The 15003-nt window shown below is 35.5% G+C and overlaps 1 protein-coding gene across 1 annotated transcript in view; it reads right to left on the minus strand.

The window, feature by feature from the left end:
- Positions 1 to 15003, minus strand: part of Rxfp1 (relaxin family peptide receptor 1) — a 134032-nt gene that overhangs the window by 29599 nt on the left and 89430 nt on the right. Inside the window, exons 6-9 of the mRNA XM_046458843.2 lie at positions 14043 to 14114; positions 9457 to 9528; positions 9298 to 9369; positions 7792 to 7863 (exon numbers count right to left, since the gene is read on the minus strand). Of these exons, the coding sequence (XP_046314799.2) occupies positions 7792 to 7863; positions 9298 to 9369; positions 9457 to 9528; positions 14043 to 14114 (288 nt within the window). The remainder of the gene's footprint in view (positions 1 to 7791; positions 7864 to 9297; positions 9370 to 9456; positions 9529 to 14042; positions 14115 to 15003) is intronic.

Below are 15003 nucleotides of genomic sequence, written 5' to 3' on the forward strand. Positions count from 1 at the left end.
GCTGTTACCATGAATCTCCCACCAGGTGGCGATGCTCCTTCAAACTTCACAAAGTATAGAGTTGAACTACATAGGTAACTGATTTTTTTGCAGGGGGGATAGATATTTTTTAAATTACTTTAAAAATTTTGTTCTAATTAGTTACATATTTTTTAATGTATATTTTTAGTTGTAGATGGACACAATGCCTGTATTTTATTTATTTATTTTTATATAGTGCTGAGGATCCAACCCACTAAATTATAACCCTAGCCCACGTAACTGCTTTTTAAACCCTTAGGAAAAAAAAATATTTATTAGTACTAATTTACTACTTTGTAAAATTCAATAAGAGGCACACACTGAAGCACTAATTAGGAAGTTTAAAAAAATTTTTTTTGGTTATCAATGGACCTTTGTTTTATTTATTTATATGCCATGCTGAGAATCAAACCCAGTGCCTCACATCTGCTAGGCAGGTGCTCTACCACTGAGCCACCACCCCAGCCCCCAAATAGGCAGTTTTGATTAAATTCTTTGTTTAATTTAATTTTGAGTTTATTTCAACCTTGAGTTATAAATTTGCTTCGGCTTTGTTCCTAAAATAAGGGAATCTGGTTTGTGAATATATATTAACCAAGGTAACAACAGCATCAACCAAAGAACAAAACAAAACAAAAATCTGCTTCTTGCTCCTTGCTTCAAGTTCTAAAGGACAAGAGGTAATTTTCCCACAGAATGTCTAGACCACCTTTCCTAATTAATAAGCCTCTGAACCTGACAATTTTATTTTTCCCTTTTTACATTGTAGAGCTGTATCAAAATGAAAAATTCATTATTTGGTCAGAACAACAATAGCAAAAACCTAAAACATCAAAGTCCGTCCCCCTCCCCCAGTATTGGGGATTGAACAGAGGGACTCACACATGCTAGACAAGCATTCTACCACTGAGCTACATCTCTAGCTATAAAATCATCAAAAATCTTGCCTGTTTCTCTTCAACTTCCTAGTTTACCCCTTAATGACATTTCAAAACATGAAAATATTCTTACCCTCTATCTGGTTCCTGTTTCATAAGAGGGAAAGATCTTGATTTTTCTATCCATCTACAAATTTACCTGATCTCTATCTGGTCTCCTTTTAGTCTCAGTGGAAAGGATGGCCCTCCTCGTGCTCTAGGCCAACCCTCCATCTGTTATGTTGAGCCTGGTTTGTGTATGTCTATCTCCTAAAATATATAATCAGTTTTGTGTTCTTTGGATACTTTTTGCTTTCAAGTTGATATCTATTAGGATATAATTGAGACCCAACCATAGTAGCGAAAGTACGCAGGGTTTTGTTTTATTTTTGCTTTCAAGAAAAAACAAAACAAACAAACAAAAAAAAACAGGGCTGGTATGACAGCTTTACAAAGTTGTTAGAGACCCCAAATCTTCCATATTCACTGTTCATATGTCCTTGTGTGGGGGTCCTTGCTAAAGTTTGAGCCAATATATTCTTCTTTTTTTTTTTTTTTCCTGGATGAGAAAGGAAAAGAAACGGCCTTTGTCTTTTTCTTTAATGAACATTTCAGGAATCCCACCTTCCACTTCTCCTGTCTCCTTACAGCTTAGACACATAGCTATGTGTTGATTCAGGGAAGCAACTGGAAATTGTGGCTATAGTATATATGTGTGACTATAATTTAGTTCTTAAATGTCTTCAAAGGCTATGTGTTAAAGGTTTGATTCCTAAGGTGGTGTTATTGGGAGGTGGTGGAACCTCCAGGGGGTAAGTCCTAGTAGGGAACTCCTTAGCCTTGGGGATGTGACCTTGAAAGGGATTGTAGGACTCCAATTCCTTCTTTTTCTTTAATTTTTTTTAGTTGTTGATGGACACAATACCATTTTTTAAAATTCATTTTTATGTGGTGCTGAGAACTGAACCTAGTGTTTCATATATGCTAGGCAAGCGCTTTACCACTGAGCTACAACCCCAACATCCCCCTACCTGCCAGTTCCTTCTTTCTCTCTGTCTCTCCCTGGCATGTGATGTAAGTGGTTTTGCTCTGCATGCACTCTCACCAGGATGTGCCATCATAGAGCCAATAATGGGACAATTGATCATGGACTGGAAACTCTAAAACTGTGAGCCCAAACAATCTTTTCTCTTCATAAGTTAATTTATTATTATTAATAATAATTTATTATTATTATTATTTAGCAAAATTAATTTTGATACCATGACAGAAAGCTAACTGAACATAGGGAGTTTCTATTTTAGTTTTTTTGAGCAACCTCTATCCTGTTTTCCACAACGGCTGCACTAATTTCCATTCCCAATAATAATGTGTAAGTGTCCCCTTTTCTCCACATCCTTGCTAACACTAATTGTCATTTGATCAGTCTTCCTAAGAGGTATGAGGTAATATTTCATTGTAGTTTTAATTTGCATTTTCTGATAACTGGTGATGTCAAACATTTTTTTCATATATCTGGAAGCCTTTTTTTGGTACCAGGGAATGAACCCCGGGGGTGCTTAACCAGTGAGCCACATCGCCAGCTCTTTTTTTATGTTTTATTTTGAGACAGGGTCTCACTAAAGTTGCTGAGGGTCTTGCTAAATTGCTGAGGCTGGCCTTGAACTTGTTAAGGGTTCAGATAGAACTCTCCTGCCTCTGCCTCCTGAGTGGCTGAGATTACAGGTGTGTATCACCATTCCTGGTACCTTTTTCTGTCTTGAGAAATATCTATTTGAGTCTTTGCCTAGTTTTCTTTCTTTTTAATAGGTTTGTTTACATGACTAATATAGTTGGCCTTAGTTTGTTATTTTAAGATACTGTTATTATATGGTTTCATAGGTTAAAAACTTTCATTAAATATTTTTTTAAAAATTGTATTTCTTCTGATAAATTTAGCCAGATTTGAAAATTCTGTTGGTTGCCTTCATGATAACTCTACACAATGCACTGTATCTTCTCTTTCTTTTGACAATACTATTTAATTTCCTATTATCAGATGATAAAATTAGTATATATTGTATACGTTTTTGCTCCTCTACCTCTCTCCTGTCATATGATTTTAGTCAAGTATATGCTTTGCTTTTTTGGAGTTCACCTTCAGAATATCAAATATTCTTTCTGTCTATCATCTATCCATCTTATTTTCAAATGATAGCTCCTGATTCCTAGCTATTTTTCTTTATGGTTCTGTGGTTTTCATTTTGTGTTTTGCTTTTTAAAATTTCTTACTCATCTAGGATTAGTATATCTTCTTAAACAATTCTTTTATCCTTATAAGGTATCCCTTTTTAGCCTTAATGTTTTGAAATCTATTTTTCCTATATTAACATAGACCCTCTAACTTTTTTAAAAAAATCACTGTTGCATTTCTATCTCTATTTTGCAGTATGTAATATTTCTATTTTATTTTCTGATTGCCATATGAATTTTTTCTTTATTTAGGTTTTTAGCAGTTTGGTGATGGCTTGTCTAGTGTTTTTCCTACTCTGCTTGAAATTTTCTAAGGTTCCTACATTCCTGGATTATTTTATTAATTTAAGTTTGGAAAATCATGGGCCATTATTTCTGTAGCCATTTCTTCTGTCCAGTTCTTCCTTTCTTCTTTTTCTGTGGTTTTACCTATACTTTTGTTAGACATTCTATATTTTCCTGCAGCTTTGGATTCTCTGTTTGGACTTTAACAAAATTTTTGTTTTGATTTGAAAGTTTTCAGTTGTCCTGTTTTCAAGGTCATTGATTCTTTTCTCAGCTGTATTCAGTCTACTGCTAAGCCTGTTGTTATCATCTTCCAACACAATTTTATAATTTCGGCCTCTTCGATGACATTTTCCATGTGTTCATACATATTGTTCACTTTTCCACTTATCTTATTAATCATAAGTATTTTAATATCCCAACTTGGAAGCTGTAATATCTGAGCTATTGCCAGGTTGGGTTTTCAGTTTATTGATTACTTTATAATTTTACATTGGACTTACATTTTTCCTTTTTAGGAAGTAGGACTTTCTCAGCATTGCTTCCTTCCATCCCCAGAAACCAGTCTTATAAGACCATGGCTTGGATAGCATCCCCCCAAAGCCCATATGTTAAAGGCTTGGTACCCAACTGATGGTGCTATTGGGAGGTGGTAAAACCTTTAGGAGGTGGGTCCTAGGGGGTGGAAGTTAGGACTTTGGGGGTACCCTTGGAGGGAATATTGTGACTCCAGTTCTTTCCTTTGTCTCTTTTGCTTCCTGGCTACTATAAATTGAGTAGTGTTGTTCCTTCAAGTATTCCCTGCCATGACATACTGCCTTGGTGCAGGCCCAAAAGCCATGGAACCAACTGACCATAGACTGAAATCTCTGAAACCATGAACCAAATAAACCTTTCCTCTTTGTAAGTTGATTCTCTCAGGTATTTTGTCACAATGACAGGAGGTTGACTAACACAGATGATTTCCTGCCCTTACCTAGAAGCTCTGTGTCGGTGCAGGATCCTGGGATACAGAGGTTTTCTGCCACTACCAGAGCACAGAGTGTTCTAGTCTCTCCCTCTCCTTTTGTAGCAGTGGATCTTTGCATAATCCCTGGGTGCAGGAGGGTTTCCTATTCCTCTTCCAATACTTTTGTTTCTTAAGAAATGTTTTTTAATTGAGAGAATTGGGTGGGGTGAGGGGAAAATAAGGTTATATCTCTTGGGAGGTGGACAGATTTTATATCTGTGTGCTATCAAGGAGAGCTGTCTAGTTTTTCGTGTGAGCTGGTGGAGGCCAGTCAAAAGCAGCCTTTATGGATAGTGGACTCCCCTGAATGCACGGTTCTCAGTTATTCTAAAGTGTTACACTAGCCCATGCTTAACTGTATATATTTATTAAAATTTTAGCAGTTTTCTTTGTACCTGCTCTCCTGATAGCCAACGTTTATCCCTACACTCTGCCAAAGGTGAAATACAATATATGTCCCAGCTCTCTTTGTAACTCCTTAAAATTCCAGTTACTTGGTTGTCTTATAGCTCTCTGATGAGCTATTGAAAATTAGGATTTTGTAGATTATAAAGCTCTTTCTTATTGGGAGAGAGAGAGCAATATTGTCTTGTAGTTTTCTAAATCCTAAGCACAATATTGCTGTAATAGAATTGCAATATAGTATATGTACTAGTCTGTGAATTTCTCTCTATGAACCATATTATGTTCTTGAAATTGAGCCATGTTGACTGAAGTAGTGCTATTTTATTAATTATCATGCTGTGTATGTGTGTGTATCATGTTTTATTTTTCCATGCTTATCTGTTTTCTACTGCCTTCCTCATCTGCATTTTCAAATTCTTCATATTGGCTTAGTTTTCCAATGGATAAATGACTTAGTTTCATCTCAGGATAAAAGTTTACTTCACTATCATGACCTTTGGGAGAGTACATTGGCTATTGCCCTATGTTCATCTGTTTTTTTATTAATTTTATGTTTTTCTTTTTGAATTTTCCAAACTTTATTGTGGTTTTTTACATCTCATTGCTTTGAAAGAACTATATTAAAGATTTTAATCTATTATCTGTCAAGTATTATGAAGCATAATTTCCTGAACTGTTCTCTATCTTTTTATTTTAATGTATTTTTTTCCTGAAATCTGAGTTAAAAATTTATTTTTGGCCAACAAATTGGTTTTTTAGTTGCACTTTGCAAAATGGAAACTCATATACAAAATAATGAGATTGTAATTGGTTTTGAAGTAGATAAATACTTATGAAGCAAAAAACTATTAATAACATTAAAATTGGGCTAATATTTACTATCAGTTACTTTTGATAGCTCAAATTTATAGATAATAACAAAAAATTGTAAAGTCCATCCTTTTAGTAATAAATTTTAATCATTTTGATTAACGGATACATGATATATATATTTGCTGCCTTTTTTAAAGGCAAAAGAAAGATTTATTGTGATAAGCATATCATAACTCTCATATTTGTTTCTGATCTTAATGCACAAGTTTTTTTCTTAATGATGGGGACAGAACCCAGGGCCTTGCCCATGCTAGGCAAATGGTTTACCACTGATCCACACCCCCATTCCCACAATGCACAAATTTTTAATTGCTAATTTACTTATGTGAATGCTGACCAATTGTGCTTCATTATTAGGTTGGGATTGCTAGGCATGTAATAGCTGTTAATGTACTTCTCTGAAACAAAATTCAATTACAATGAAGAATACTGAATAAATTTGCCTGCCCTTTTATGACTAGCTTGTCATCAACGTTAACTGTCATACCAAGGTACCTCCTGGACTTAAAACTCCAAAAAGACTTTTTTACTAAAATCATCTCTTAATCAAATTTCTAAGGCTATTTATAGTTCTAACAATTTTTTTTAAGATTGTAGTGGACACAATACCTTTATTTATGTGGTGCTGAGGATTGAACCCAGGGCCTCACATATGCAAGAAGAGTGCTCTACCAATGAGCCACAATCCCAGCCCCTAATTCTAACAATTTTATAAAACATTTTGTTATCTACACTGTCAGCCCATCCAAACTGAATATAGTCTCACTATTGCATTTTATGGAAATGTTTTTAAGTACACTATTACTGCCATATATTACTCTCAGTAAAGGGAAAAATCATTCATGTTAAAATCACCTCTCACAACCCATTGTAGATAGGCCCATGATGATTGGCCAGTAATTATTTTTGTGAAGTTTCTTTTTTCCTACAGTGGTTCCAAGTTAGTATATTTTGAAAAAAAAATCTTTGCTTTTCATGCATGTCTCACTTGTGTTCTATTATCAACTTGAGAGTTGATACTTCTCACTACAATCAATGTTTCCAACTCTAACTTTTACCCTTCCTTTTATTGGGTACTTCTAAACTGCTGTGAAGATAGAGATCAAACAACCAACTTCTGGGAATTTCTTATAAAACAAGAGGCAGAAGGAGTTTTTATATATGTAAATTAGTTTGTTGATTAGCCTTTTAAATAGTTATTTTGGTTATTTTTAAAATTTTACATTTTTAGAGAGAGAGAGAGATGAGACAGAGGGAGAGAAGAGAAAGAGAGTGAGGGAGGGGAGGAGGGAGAAAGAAAGAGAAGAGAGAGATAGAGAGAGAGAGAGAGAGAGAGAGAGAGAGAAGAGGGGGGTATTTATTTTTTTAAACCTGTGTTTTAAGTAGACAAATTTACTGGATAATAAAATTAAATTCTGGATAGCAGAATGACACTTATTATTAAAAGCAAAGCTATTGTATAAAAATCCCATGGAATGCGATGGACATCATTACCCTAAGTACATGTATGAAGACACGAATGGTGTGACTATACTTTGTGTACAACCAGAGATATGAAAATTGTGCTCTATATGTGTAATATGGATTATAATACACTCTGCTGTCATATATAACAAATTAGAATAAAAAAATCAAGCACCAAAAAAAGTTCCATGGAACCTATTCTAATTAGCCTTGAAAGATAAGTACTACATATCATATTCTCATTATTCAGATTAAATTCTTAAATGAATGGAACTAAAATGATCAAATCTTTTTGTAACAACTTAATAGGTAAGATTGGTGGGGGAAGGGAGAAATATTATGTAGATCCCATAACATCCCTTCTGCCTTTCTGTTTCCTGGTTCTAAAGTTGTTTTTGTTTTGAGATATTTCATTTTGGTGAGAGTTTAGAGAAGTTAGATAATGGGGACATAAAATACAAAAATAGGCCAAAGTAATTTGAAAAAATGTGATGTGATAATAGCAATACAAGATGAATATACAAGATGAATTAGGCAACGTAGAGATTTTAGTAGACTTCTTTCAAATGAGATACCATCACTTACAGCCAATGTAGCTTTGGCATGTGCTGACAAAGTTTATCTGGCAAATGTGTCAGGACATTATTCATCAGCACCCTGAAAAAGAAAAGAAACCAAAGATGTCACATTTTTTTTTCTGGTTCTTTTCTTAAGGTACACATGGTATTATCATTATTCTTATAAAACCATGCAAATCTACGAAGTTAGTTGTCTTCTCTATTTACTCTGTGAGTCTTGTTATATTTAAATGCTTGATACTAATAAAATTTCTACAAATAGCAGTTATCATATGGAGGAAGCAACAAAGTTAGTAACTGAAAAAAGATGATTTTAAGTGAATTTGCTTTTCTTTACTAAGATCAATGTGTGGTGGTAATGATATGCTTAAGAATAGTTCAACAAAATGTGATAGACTATATTCAGTTTTGACAGACTGACATTCTAGAAGAAAAAAGTTTCTTTTTTTTTCCGGGGGGTACAGGGGATTGAACTCAAGGGCACTTGGCTATTGAGCCATATCCCCAGCCCTATTTTGTATTTTATTCAGAGATAGGGTCTCACTGAGTTGCTTAGTGCCTTGCTTTTGCTGAGGCTGACTTTGAACTCGTGATCCTCCTGTCTCAGCCTCCTGAGCGTCTAGGATTACAGGCATGCATTACTGTGCCCAGCTTAGAAGACAAAAATTGTTACAATTATAAATAGCCTTAGAGAATAAGAATAAGAGATAGTTTTTAGTTGGAAAAGCCTTTTTTGGGGTTTTAATAATTCCAAGTTTAATGTTATTATGTTTAAAGCATTATTTTTTTATTAATTTTTAATGTATATATGACAGTGGTATGTATTACAATTCTTTTTTTCCCCCCAGTCTGGATTACTTTATTATTAAATTCTTTTTTTTTCATATCTCTGGTCGTATAGAAAGTATATTCACACCAATTCATGTCTTTATACATGTACTTTGGATAATAATGTCCATCATATTCCACCATCATTTATAACCCTATGCCCCCTCCCTTCCCCTCCAACTCCTCTCCCCTATCTAGAGTTCATCTATTCCTCCCATGCTCCCACTTCCTACCCCACTATAAATCAGCCTCCTTAGATCAGAGAAAACACTTGGCATTATTATTATTATTATTTTTTTGGATTGGCTAACTTCACTTAGCATTATTTTCTCTAACTCCATTCATTTACCTGCAAATGCTATGATTTTATTCTCTTTTATTGCTAGTAATATTCCATTGTGTATATATGCTACATTTTTTTTATCCATTCATCTATTGAAGGGCATCTAGATTGGTTCCACAGTTTAGCTATTGTGAATTGTGCTGCTGTTAACATCAATGTGGCTGTGTCCCTGTAGTATGCTGTTTTTTTTTAAGCTATTTGGGTATAGACAAAGGAGAGGGATGCCTGGGTCAAATAGTGGTTCCATTCCCAATTTTCCAAGAAATCTCCATACTGTAAAGCATTAATTTTTATTTATGTCTTTCCCTTAAATTAAAATGTTTCCTTTAATTTAGTACTTACAAGAGAATAAGAGAATTTAGTCCATAAAATGTTAGTGGGGAAATTCGACTGAGGTGATTATCTTCAATTATCCTGCCAGGCAGAAAAAAAATTGATTCACTTATCTATTTTTAGAACATAAAAACTAATACTACGTAATGCTACATAAATTAAACATACAGCCATTCTAGTCTGTGAAGGTCTTCAAAAACACCTGGCTTCAGGAAGGTTATTCTGTTATGACTGAGGTACCTAGAAAAGGAGAAATGACTGTAATAAATCTGTACCTTTTCAACACTTCATAATTAGGAAAGTAAAATAGCTATCATTCATTTTAAATGTTCTTATATAACATTCTTACCCTGCCATTTCCCTGCCTTTGAATCTTTAAGAGTGCCTGTTAATTACTGTATCATCTCCAGCTTTAAATTTCCCCCATAATAATTAATCAATTTCTTTTCATTGACCTCATTTATTCATCAACTTGTTTTGAGTACCTACTCTATGACTACTATGGCTTGGATAAGTTTTCCCCAATGGTCCATATGTTAAAGGCTTTGTGCTTTTGGGAGGTGCTGTGGATGGAAGATGGGGCCTAGAGAGAAGTCCTTAGGTCATTGGGGGTGTGACTTTGAAGGGGACTGGGGGACCCATGGCTCCTTCCTTTTTTTTTTTTTCCTCTTCTTTTTTTTCCCTAGCCATATGCACCTACCATGATGGCTTTAGGTAGGCCTAAAGCAATGGGGTCAATCTATCATAGATTGCAATCTCTAAAACTGTGAGCCAAAATAAACCTTTCCTTTTTAAGGAAAGTTAATTGCCTCAGATATTTCATTATGGTGACACAAAGTTGAGTAACACAATGATACTGTGCTAGGTATGTCATCCTATTCTTTGTGAGGCTTTACATCTGAAGAGGAGACAGGATGTGGATGGGCTATTATGCAACATACAGAAAACAGAGGAAAATGTATCCGTAGGGTTGTTTTGACATTACAGAGCAGAAAGCACTAGTGGTTAGAACTAAAGAGCACAGAGAGGAGACAGAAAAGTCTCACTAAAGGAAGCACAGCTGAGAAAGGTCTTGAATGAAGGCTTGGCATTCACAAAGCAGGAGTTATTTTAGACAGAGGAAATAGCTTATGCAAAGACAAGAAGTACAAAGAGTAACAAGTTAAGGCATCACCAGGTAATTTAGTAAGGCCTCACCATGAAGGAAGCTGTGAGGACAGACAGGAGATGGGCCTGGAAGAGCTAGGGGCCTGTTCTGGGGAAAGGTCATTGCATGTTTTGTTAAAGAGCTTGACGGCCTCACCCATCCAACTTGATTTCTCCTCTGCAAAGTGGATGAACTCTCTGGTATATTGAGTTCATTTTTTCCTTTAGCCATGTTTATTTCTATCTCAGTCTCTCTAGTGTGATTATCCATAGTTATCTGCTATGAAACAGTTTGATTCCTTACTCTTCTGTTTATTAAACATGACCTTGACCAAGCAATCAATTCCTGTAAGCTTCAGCTTCCTCAACTCTAGAATGGGCACAGTATCAACATTACTCCATAGGGCTGTTGTGACACTTGGGGCAATGCGTGCCATAGCACTCTGTAGGTATTATTTATTACAACAATGTCTCTGTGTCTTCCACTCCAATTTCTTTCTTTTTCTTTTTCCTCTTTGCTTGTGGTTAATATACAAGTTATTAGTTCAAATTTCACTCCTGTTTCATATATCCTGTGGATATATGAAACCTATAGATTTCTTTTCTGTACTCTTACGTATTAGAGTTGACATCCTATAAAATCTTGCCAGGAATCTGTTCTTTGTTGCCAGATTTGACTTTTTCTTGGCTGACACCCCAGGTTAAAGCCACTTCCTTCCCTCCTTTGTAGACCTGGAGCCCAGCTGGCCTAGGCATGGGTAAGAAATAGCTTTAGGAGCCAGGTGCGGGGGCACACGCCTGTAATCCCAGTGGTTTGGGAGGTTGAGGCAGGATGATCACGAGTTCAAAGGCAGCCTCAGCAATGGTGAGACACTAAGCAAGTCAGTGAGACCCTGTCTGTAAATAAAATACAAAATAGGGCTGGGGATGGGGTTCAGTGGCTGAGTGGCCCTGAGTTCAATCCCCAGTACAAAAAAAATAGCTTTAGTACCTCCCCTGAACCCTTCTGAGGGCTGTTTTATGAACCAACAACCATCCCTTCAGGTAAAAGGCAATTGATCTGCTGTTTTACTTCATGCTCATCTGTGTAGCCCAGTCCTGTTCATTTTTCAGAGTCATCCTTCTTTGCTTTGAGTCCCAAACTGTCACTTTTTACAGTGAACCCTAATAGCGGTTTAGGTCTGAGCAATACAGGTTTAGGAATAATGTTTTCCTCATCAGTTTCTAGTTATTGTGCACATGTTAGTGTTGTTTCCTCATCTTAGATCATAAGCTTCTAGAGAACAAGAGGACTGAACCTCCCCAATTTATCTCAGCGCTCTGCCTGAACTACTCGGGTAGCAGCTCCTTGAGGCAGCGTGTCTGATTCATAATCCTATGGCCCCCGTGGTGTCATCCTGAAGAACTTGCACCCTGTAGAGGTTAATGAGTACTTTTAGATAAAGGAAAGTTGGTATTTTATGATTATATATGAAAAACTAGAGTTAGGTGGCATCTTTAACCCTCAAGCAATATTCCAGTGCCAAAGGAAAAAAAGATGGAAAGAAATGGAGGACACTTTGACATGTGTTCTCCAGTTTTTGTGCTACCTTCCTCCTTATCCACTGAATATCAACCAAAGAGATTCTGTTTAGAAAGTTTTGCACAGATTCATGGAGAGAAAGATAGTTAGGATCTTGATGAGACTGTGTCCTACCTATACTGACTTTGGGCACTTTCATAAGAAGGGCAGGGGTGAGGGAGAAGGCAGAATTACTCAGCCACAGTGGCTCCGTGAATCTTTGAGTCTCCTGTGGCTTCCCTCTGCTTTGTTAGGCCTTGCTACATATTCTTGGACAAATTTCAGTCTCTGCCATTATGAACTAGAAATATGATGGGAACGAGTTTCTTGGGTTAAGATAGAGAATGAGGTAGAATAAAAACCAAAGGGACAGAAATGGGACTCCAGGGAGTTATTTATGTGATTTCAGGTTGTATTTACTTCTTCTAAGAGGCTGCTTGATACGAAATGGATGAATACATAAAATGGAACTTTTGAGAAATTCTATTTACAAAAGCTTTGCTCTTAAGCACCATGGTGTACCACTTCACACCTATTAGGATAGTTATTGTCCAAGCAAACAAAACAAGAAAATAACTAGTGTTGGTGAAGATGTGGAGAATTTGGAACTCTTATGCATTGCTGGTGAGAAAGGAAATGGTACAAGCAGCTGTGGAAAACAGTATGGAAACTCCTTAAAAAAAATCAAATGTAGAACTAACTTGTGATCCATTAATCACATTTCTGGGATTACAGCTAAAAGAATTGGAAGCAGGGACCCAAACAGATTTGTACTCCCATGTTCATAGCAGCATTATTCACAATAGCTGAAATGTGGAACAACCCAAATGTTCATAGACAGGTGAATGGATAAGGACAAGGTGGTCTATACATATAGTGGAACATTCTTTGTCTTAAAAAAGGAGGAAATCCTGACACATGCAACAGCAGGGATGGACATCAAAAACATTACATTAAGTGAAATAAATCAGATACAAAACACATATTTTATGATTCCAATTATATGAAGTTCTTTAATAGTCACTTCAGAGAAACAGAAAGTAGAAAGGTAGATGCCAGGGGTTAAAGGCAGGGGAAATGGACAGTTTAACAGATGTGGAGTTTCTACTGGAGAAGATGAAAAAGTTCTGGAAGAAGATGGTGGTGATGGGTGCACAACAAGGTGGTTGTCTCTAATAACTAAATTGTACATTTAAAATGGCTAAAATGGTAAATTTTATATTATGTATATTTTACCACAATAAAAATCTTTGATGATGATGATGATGATGATGATTTGGTACTGGGGACTGAACCTAGGGGCACTTTACCACTGAGTTACATCTCCAACCTTCATTTTTTTTTTTTTTTAAATTTTGAGACAGGATCTCACTAAGTTGCTTACAAGTGTGCACTACCACATCTGGCAAAATCTTTGTTTTTTTAAAAACTTATGGTGCTTTATGTATTTATAAAAGCAGGATTAGTTAAAAAAGAATAACTGAAGGGCTGGGGGTATATTATTCAGTGGCAGAGTGCATGCTAGTAGGCACGAAGTCCTTGTTCAATCTTTAGCAACAAAAAGCAAAAATAAAACAAACAAAACTGAGTAACTGGGGAAGTCCTTGCATTTTTTATTCTTTATGAATATGCCATTAGGCTTTTTAAATTTGACTAAGTTCATTCAACCATCATGTCTCCCTGGCTAATTTACATAGAGTGCTTACTATGTGTTAGGCTCAGAGTACTTAATGCTGCCTAGGAATTTTCTCATTTGTTTCCAACCATGATCCTGAGGAAGGTACTATTATAATTTGTATTTTACAGGAGAGGGAACTGATGCTTACTAAACAAACAAACAAACAAATAAATAACTTTCTCAAGGTCACTCTTAGTAAGTGATGCAATGAGAACTCAGATCAAAATCTGTCTGACTCTGAATCCCATGCTCAGCCACAATGCCATGTGTCCTTTGGCATTGTCCTGAGCAGTGGGCTGGGATGGATTGGAATAGGTCAGACTGATAGAACACTGTGGTATGGGCAAATGAATTAGCAGTGGTACTTACAGTTTAGTAAGGCTGTGCAGTCCTTTGAAAGCAGAGATGGATACAGACCTAATCTTATTGTGTTGCAGATACCTGAAAATGATTATTAATAAGGAAAACAATGAAACAGTTTCAGTTTTGCAAGATGAAAGGCATTCTGAGGATGGATGGGGCTGATGGTAGCATAATAATTCACGTTCTTAAGGCCTCTTAAAATATATTTCAAAATGGTTAATATTGTAAATTTTATGTTATCTGTATTGAACCAAAATTTAAAAATTGGAAAAAAGTTAAACATAATAAAATAACATAGAGAAAGTGGATATCATGTCTTTTTTTTAAAAAAGTTTTTTAGTTATAAATGGACACAATATATTTATTATTTTATTATTTTTATGTGGTGCTGAGGATTAAACCCAGGGCCTCATATGTGCTAGGCAAGTACAGTATCTCTGAGCCACAACCCCAGCTCCATGTCCTTTTGTTTTGCTATTAAATTCATGTATAATTTGGCTAGTATTTACTTAGAAATTCTGGTTATAAACAGGTAGACACTAGTATGGCAATATGTAAAAATGTGGATGTGTAACCGATGTGATTCTGCAACCTGTATACGGGGTAAAAATGGGAGTTCATAACCCACTTGAATCAAATGTATGAAATATGATATGTCAAGAACTATGTAATGTTTTGAACAACTAATAATAAAAAAATTAAAAAAAATAAAATTAAGTAAAAAAAAAGAGGTAGATAATAACTAAAATTAACACAGTGCTGGCAAAATTATAAGTGTATGACAGCTTTAATACCACACAGAATATTCCATGTTAATCACAAATCATCTAAGCCAATCAACTTTAATTTTATCAGTTTGACACCCTAAGCCTTGTTCCAAAAGTATTTGAGGCAACTTACAAGGAATGTAAATGGCAAAAGTAAAAAATATAACTAAAAAAGTCAAGTCTGAAAGAATATAAATTAG

Source organism: Marmota monax, unplaced genomic scaffold (genome assembly GCF_021218885.2).
Source record: "Marmota monax isolate L192 unplaced genomic scaffold, Marmota_monax_Labrador192_F-V1.1 WCK01_AAM20220418_F8-fsc00002, whole genome shotgun sequence".
In the NCBI taxonomy this organism is placed as follows: Eukaryota; Metazoa; Chordata; class Mammalia; order Rodentia; family Sciuridae; genus Marmota; species Marmota monax.